The sequence below is a fragment of the Tauraco erythrolophus genome, chromosome 6 (genome assembly GCF_009769465.1).
Source record: "Tauraco erythrolophus isolate bTauEry1 chromosome 6, bTauEry1.pri, whole genome shotgun sequence".
NCBI classification, from domain to species: Eukaryota; Metazoa; Chordata; class Aves; order Musophagiformes; family Musophagidae; genus Tauraco; species Tauraco erythrolophus.
The window spans coordinates 36,184,288-36,192,058 of record NC_141470.1 but is presented as its reverse complement, the minus strand read 5'-3'; the positions used below and the strand labels follow the sequence as shown (position 1 = coordinate 36,192,058).

Sequence of the window (7,771 nt, the reverse complement as noted above, 5' to 3'; positions counted from 1 at the left end):
GGCGAAGTTCCTGCCTTCCTTGCTGCCTCCTAATAACCGCAGGTTATTGAGCCCCTGCCTTTAATGACTGAAGGGAATCCACAGGCAAAACAGCGCTTCTGAGGATAAAGCCCCGTCTCCGACACTCTGAGGCATCTTCACCACGTTTTCTGTGTCCGGGAAAGCAGGGTTGGCTTTTCACGTTTCCACCTTGTAAATCATGACAGCCAGTAAAGAAAAGCAGGAAGCAAAGCGGGCTCTTCCTTGCGATTAGCTGTCTCATAACTCATGCTTCACGATACTACAGTGTTTCCTCAGCATGTTTTACTGCAATAAACGTGAACGAGGAAATTACCACGGCTCATCTTCCTAACCCCGCCAGAAGGTCACCTCGCGCCCACCACGTACACGGACTTACTATACATCAGGATCGGTTTGGAAAAGTTGATGGATCACAAGCACCGTCCCCCCACTCCACTCCCAGCCTTGGCATTAGCTGCTCTCACAACTCCGAGAGGGCAAGGACATCTCTTTCCCTGTGGCACATCTCCTAGCGCTCTCTTCTCTCCTGCCCGCTCCTCCTGCGGTGAGGCACGGCTCCGTCCCGCATCCCTCCTTGCTCTGCACGACACCGGACACCGAAAGACCCTTAGACAGCGTCCAGAGAAGTAAATGACTGCTCAATGGCTTCCACTGCACTCCGGCTATTTCTCGGGGTGAATTAATTTGGTTCTGAATCCCCCGGCGGGGGGCACTCGAGCCTCCAATGAACCAAAAAGCCTCCGTATGATCCTGCGCGGCTCCCTCTGAGCGCGTCCCGCACCGAGCGCGGCTGGCGGTGACAGCCCTGCTCGTACGTGCGCCAACATCCCGGCCGGGCGCCGAGCTGCCCTGCCGCCACCGCGGACTGCCGCCCAGCCCCGCCGCCCGCGGGAGGCAGCGGCCCGGCGGGGCGGGCGGGGCGGGCCGGGCCGGGCCGCCGAGCTCCCGCCTCCGCCGCGCTCCGGCGGGGCGCCGGGCGCCGCCATCACGTGGCCGCGGCGCTCGGCGGCGCCCGCCGGGCCGCCATTTTGCTCGGGATCGCCGGGAGAGGCGGGAAGTGCCTGTGGTGCCGGCTGCGCAGCCACAGGCCGGTGGGGCGGCACTGCTCCGGCATCGTCTCGGGAGGTGGAAGCTAGAATTTCTAAACCAGTGTTTTAAAACAGGTCCGTAACTCCTGAGGACAGAATTTCAAAAGATAGTATTATATATTCTATATATACGTATTATTTGTTAAAACAGATATTTGTTTAATACTTAATTTGCCAGGAAAGCTCCCGATAAGCATAATAAGTTTGGGGTTCAGGCAAGAAGCTTGCCTCCATATAGTGGGTGCGCATTTGCCTTTAACTTGAAGATTCTAGGAGGACAGCTAGTTAAAAATCCAGCTGAAACAGGTTTCTCAGCCATTGGCCAGCAGACGTGGAAGTGCCCCCTGGAAGAACAGCTGCCCATGAGCATAACACCTGCACAGCAGGGCTTTTTCAGGGACTCCAAACCGACAAAATGTGTTTCTGTGATCTACATCCTGTCTCCCATGAACTCAGGTGATACAGAAAGGACTGGAGCGCTTGCCATGGGTTCAGAGACGTGGGCTGACTACAGGGAAAGGCGAACTGCCACCACCCCATCCCACCGCAGGCCACGGAGGCTGTTGGTGCAATCTCTGTTTCTGCCTGCCTGCATTCGGGCCTTACCCTTTGCAGCCTCCTCGTGCTCCTCTGAGAGTGTGAGTCTTCCAGATCATTGCTTCAGTTTCTTTTCTAGTCATTTATGTTTCTTTCCCCACTCCCAGCCTGGCCCTGGGCTCACTCACCCTCCTCCCCTTTCATCTCACCCCTACTCCCAACTCATTCACCTTGTCCAGCCAGTCCCAGTTTTTTCCCACCTTCCCAGGCAGTTTCCACTGTGCCTTCCTCTCATCTTTGTTTCCTGGGACTCCTGAATTGGCTTCTTCCTCCTTTTGGTCACCTAACATTCCTGTGGCCCTTTTGGCCAGTCTCTGTGACCAGACTGTGACCTCCCCACCACCTGCAAGGCACCTTTCCTCACACAGCTCCTCCCTCCAGGACCCTTCCCAGACCCTTCCCCTCTCTCCTGTGCTTCACCTGGGGAGACTCCTCTTCCGCTCACCTCCCTTCACCATGCTTAGGGGGAAGTGAAACCACACTATCACATCCCACAACACTAACATTTAATTCTAGTGATTAAAATTTAATGTTGTGGGATGTGAGAGTCTTAAATTTTGGAAAGAAACCTTCTGTCCAGATGCAATCTGGCACACGTTTGGAGCAGGTGAACTCTTCAGTGATGATCCTTGTACTCAGTAAATCTTGCAGACAATGTGAATACTTCCCCACACACACCCCTCAATAATATAATTTAGTTTACTTTTGCGCAGGTTTTCACACGGCTAGCTAGCAAATCCACAGTGCTGAAAAGGGTTGTCTCTTACCCCTCACCCATCAAATTTTCACACTCCTGCTGGAGTAGAAGACTTTTTAAAATGAATTCTCAGAATGTTTGTATTACAATGTCGTTTTTTTTTTCTGCCTTTCTTCTTGGAAACAATGAATCATTGTAGAAAAAAAATAAGAGAAAAAAAATTAGCCTGAGGTAGACATCTGGTCTAGAACATTTCATTCCAACTGGTTGAAATTTTGCCAGGTCACAAAAAACAGGAGGAACAGTTGGGCAGCTTTAACAATGCATAATGTTACCTGGCCCGCCCGTCATTACACACTGTAACATGGGAGAAGTTTCCCATGTGCTGGGCTGTATGCGCCACACAAAGTGGTTGGAAAGTGTAAACCCGTAATTTCTGTTAAAGAAAATGTTACTGAAGTTTCTTAATTACTTACTGTGTCATATCTTCAAATCAGCCATTCTGCTGTGTCTTTGTGTGGAACAGAAGATGAATCTATGGCCTAGAAACTTTTATTTCTAGCCCTTAACACAGGGAGACTATCTATACAAATGGATAGATGAGCATACCCAACTGCACCAGTGGTTCAGATCCAGCAGTTACTTTTAAGAAGGTGCAAGAAACTCTAGTGGACAATTACAGTGCCTCAAGCCACATCTGACTGTGCAAAAGATCTCGGCTGTTCTGAGATAAACACTACCCAGCTGTGGTCATGCATTTCCAAAAAAAAAAAAAAAAAAAAAAAAAAGAGAGAGACAGAAAAAGGCTGCCACTAAAGGCACATTCCAGGCATTCTCAGTCATGGTAAGGAACAGAGAACATCAGAAGAGTGATACAATTTAAAATCTGGTTTTGGTTAGATCCTAAGAATATTATGCAACTGCCAGTCATTAAATAAGTTATAATGCCAGCTGGGACCGTAAGAATTTAGTTTAAGTGAAACGGAAAGATAGAAGTATGCATGTCACAAGTTTTCAATTTCAGAGGGACAAATTGAGGGCTACAGAAACTATTCATTAGAATAAGTCCCTCCTTAAGTGGTCTATTTATAACAAAAAGTCTGTATTCAAAGGTCGGGGAGTAAAATGAAGTTCACCAAAACTTCATTGATATAAACCTTGCAAGTACAATACGAAGAAGCATCAGAAGATTTTTCATACAATTATAAAAGTAAAGAAAAATTGAGTCCATTATACTGCAACTATAGAGGTTTAAAATAATGCAGGTGTGGCTCTGAAAGGTCTTATTTGTTTTCGGTTCAGATGCTGGAATTTGATCTTTAGGGAAAAGATGATATAACTAATGGGGATCCTGGTATGAACAGGACTAGGTCTAAGGCAGAAGGAAAACTCGGAGATTCAGTTCATTCAATGTCGGTGCGGCACACTCCTTTCCCACATTTCCTAACAAAGGGAATCACCTTAGTCAATGGGTGCATGGTAGCAAGCTACAGCCTACTGCAGCGTTTCTCTTTGACTGGGGATTGCACACCTAATAGATACGCTTGTATGTATGAATTTACTTGGGGAGCGTTTGCTCCCAAAACTTTTAACAGTTCCATCAACTTGTGGCTGCGGGCCCGGCAGCGGCCCCTCCCGCTGCCGCGCCACCAGGCCCCGGCCCCCCGGCTCCTCCTCCCCTCGCCGCCGCGGAGGCGGTGCCGGGGAGCGGCCGCCGCTGGGCAGCGCCACTTCCAGGGCTGCAGCGCCCCGGGGCCGTCCGCGATGGCGACTGCCTGGCCCCGGCCGGGGCGCTGACATGGCCCGGCTGAGCGGCGCGCAGCAGCTGCCGGCGGAGGTCCCCGCGGAGCCGCCGGAGAGCTACCAGCTGCGGCAGGAGAACGAGCTCCAGGTGCTGGAGTCCATTTACGGGCAGGACTTCCAGGATCTGCGGCAGAGCCAGGCTTGGAAGGTAGCGAGCGGGTTTGCTACGGCCGGCCTGCGTGGAGCCGGCCGGGCGCTGGTGCCGGGGTGCGGGGAGGCCGCCCGGGCCGGGGCGCGGAGCGCTGTGCTGTGCCGCGGCTGCGCTGTCCGCCGGCGCCGGCCTGGCCTCGCCTGGCTCCTGCGAGCCTCGTCCTGCTCTGCTCCGGCGCTTCCCGGGCCCGGTAATGGCCCGAGAGGCCGAGCCGCGTTGGCGGCGGGCGGGCGGCGGGAGCGTGGCTGGTGCTGTCTCGCTGGTGTCAGGTCCCTTTATTTCTTGCTCGGCGCGTTTTGCCTCTTGCTGCTTGCCCGTTGTCCTCCCCCGCCCCGGTAAGCAGCCGTGTAACTGACCGCCTGTGCAATTAATCCTCTAGATCCATGCCTTAGCACTATAATTAATGCTCTGTATATGACTTGCGCTTTAATTAATCGTCTTTTTTTTTTAAAAAAAAAAGTCTCTTAGTTGATCCCTCAACCGACTAATTACATACCTGCTTAATTAATTCATTTCATCAGCATACATGTTGCTGATCTTTGCATAGTTATATGCTGTGGTTTACTCAAACTGTGGCAGTTACCATGAAAACTTGATACTTTAACTTCAGTTTTTATAGTAGGATTTTTTTTTTTTTAATTACAACTAATTAATGCTCAGGTCTAGTACTCACTGCTCTTTGCCATTTCTCTTTTATGTCTGCAATGTCTAATAGAGAATTTTTTTCCAGCTGCATCTGTGGCACTGTTTTCCTGTACCTGGAGGTACTGGTCACTCTTCTCAGTTCCCCAAGTTCACTGTTACTGTCATCTGTGTTTACTTTCTTTGGTCTTTTAGTTTCTACAGAATGTTGTAGCCCCTGCTGTCGTTTTCTGCCATAAACTTGAACTTAAAATTCTTGCCGAAACCTATGACCTCTTGTTGTTGTTGGCTTTGGTTTTTTTTGTTTGTTTGTTTGTTTATTTGGGTGGTGTGGGTTTTTTTGCATGGAGTTTGATGCAAATGTTGTTAGTAATTTGCTGGGTTTTCAGAAGTGTGGTGGATCTGACTCCCTATTAAATTCGTACCTGGCATCCTTTACACATAATTTGTTCTTTTCCCTGATGGAAATGCAAAAGGAAAATACAGGGGACAGTGACCATTTTTTAACCTGTTTCTGTATTTGTTATTCTGGGTGGTCATATTTCCCTGCCTGTTTGTCATGTTACTAAGGTCTGGGTTGTTTGTTTTGTTTTTGTTTTGTTTTGTTTTGTTTTTTCCCCCCCAAAAAAAATTCTAATTGAAAAGAAAAAGTTTAGAGTGTTTATTTGGGCATGTTTTATTTTATTCTGATTTTGATTAGGCAATTTGAACAGGATGAGGGGAAGGACAGTACTTGTTAAAATGCTGTTTTAGCCCGAAACCAAAAATATAAATACAAAAAAATTACTATCCACTTGTTTGACCATACAAGGTGTATATAGATGTGATGTTATAGTCTGTTGCCATGTCAGAAAATAAAATACTATTGTTCGTTACTGATCTAAAACACACACAAAGGAAACAATACTGTTCTTGCAGTGAATGCTTTAATTTGTGATATTCCATAAGTAACCTGTGTTACATCTATTTAATTTTTTTCTACTACTAGCCTACAGAAAGCAGAATGCAAGGGTTTTATTATAAAACCTCTTGTTTTACTCGGTCTGAATCATCTTTCTCACAACTGTAACTACACTTATCTGAAGAAGTTAGATGGCCGGGGGTTGGAACTAGATAATCTTTGAGGCCTCTTCCAACTCAAGCCATTTTATGATTTTAAGTTCTAAAAATATACTGTATAGACTGTGATAGTGAACCAGTTCACTCTGTTTGAGCAATGTCAATACATTAATGTATTTTTTCCATGGTTTGGATGTTCTAACCTGAATTGTGCCATAATATAGGTTGTGAGAGTTGTATGCTTTCATTAAAACAAACCCAAAAAAACCTTTTAAATAAAGTTTTTTTTGCGTTTTAGGTACGACAGCCTCCTGAAATTAATTTAGTTCTGCGTCCTCAGGGATTGACTGGTGATAATGAAGTATATGCCAAAGTTGATCTGTGGGTCAAGTGCCCACATACTTACCCTGACACGTGAGTGAACATTAAAATATAGCTTTTCTCTGAACGTTTTTCTCTGCTTTACACAGTAAAGTGTAAGTTGAAAAAACATGTAGTTTTATTCACCACTCTTGTGTTCTGCATGTTAGTATTTGTTAAGCCTGTGTTTTTTATAATAAGTGACTATAAAATTTGGCACCTGAATTGGATGTAGTCTCTTATGCAATGGAGAATAATAGAGGTGCACTTGTCAGTGCAAGACTGCAGCCCCAGTTTGAACCTTGCAGCGGTGTGAACACAGGTGTACCTGATAGCAGCTTAGTGCCCTTTTGAAACTTTTTCAGCTTGTGACCTGCTGAGAGAGGGAGTGAATCTTCATTTTTATTAAAGCAATCTGCTGTCTTAGTTGTGTCTGCTGTTCTTGTTTTTTCCTGCGTTAGCCTTTTGGAAGAGTTCTCCATAGAGAATGTAAAACGAATTGCAGCCCCCACCAGTGTTTTGGGTTGGCACGTGATTTCTGGCTTAAATGTTGCTCTGCGAGCACAGTTTTGTCCCGTCCTTATGTCACTGGTTGTGTCCACAGCATAACTCCCCTTAAATTATCTGTTTAAGCTGTGGCATGAGCAGTGTGCAAGGGAAGTGCTGTTCCTTACCAAGTGATAGCTTGGTTATACCCTGTAACGCGAGACATAACAGCAAAAGATGGCATAGCTACATATGTTTTACTTGTTTACTTTTATTATAAACATTTTTTTCAATTCAGCTGTTCTTTATCGCATGGTTCTCTAGGTTTGTGTAACCTACATAGTGATAATAGATTTTAATCACCTAAATGTTATGCTAGTAATATATTTAAAGGACTGTTACGTAAATTACTGTTTAAGAGCTGAATTATAAGAGTCTACAGGGTTTCTGTGGTAGTTCATATGTTAAGTATAACTGACAGATAACTTGCAGCCAGAAAATTTAATGGCAGAGAATACAAAACAATATTTCTGGCTCTATTCTATATTATATGTGTAATATTTATGTATTGCTTATTTGAGCATTGATGGATTGCCAAGTGACTATGAACTCCATTCTTTTTCCCTCACCCACCATTTTTGTCAACATACTGTGTCTTACACAATTGTTTCTTACGCTGAACTTTTCTAATGAGAACTTTTTTTATGTTTTGTTGCTCTCCCCCAGAGTCCCTGAAATACAACTAAAAAATTCAAAAGGCTTGTCAAATGAGAAAATAAATGAGTTAAAATCCAGACTAGCTGAACTGGCAAAACAGTGCTGTGGAGAGGTAAGGGCTTTTCACTTCCTTGAGAAATATACTCTGGA

The 7,771-nt window shown here is 45.9% G+C and overlaps 1 protein-coding gene across 1 annotated transcript in view; it reads left to right on the top strand.

Annotated features, from left to right (window-relative positions):
* The first annotated feature begins 4,201 nt into the window (after positions 1-4,201).
* The window catches only part of EIF2AK4 (eukaryotic translation initiation factor 2 alpha kinase 4), a 41,321-nt gene continuing 37,751 nt past the window's right edge, over positions 4,202-7,771 (top strand). The window contains exons 1-3 of the mRNA XM_086613434.1: positions 4,202-4,354; positions 6,357-6,472; positions 7,631-7,733. Coding sequence (XP_086469560.1) covers positions 4,202-4,354; positions 6,357-6,472; positions 7,631-7,733 — 372 coding nt within the window. The remainder of the gene's footprint in view (positions 4,355-6,356; positions 6,473-7,630; positions 7,734-7,771) is intronic.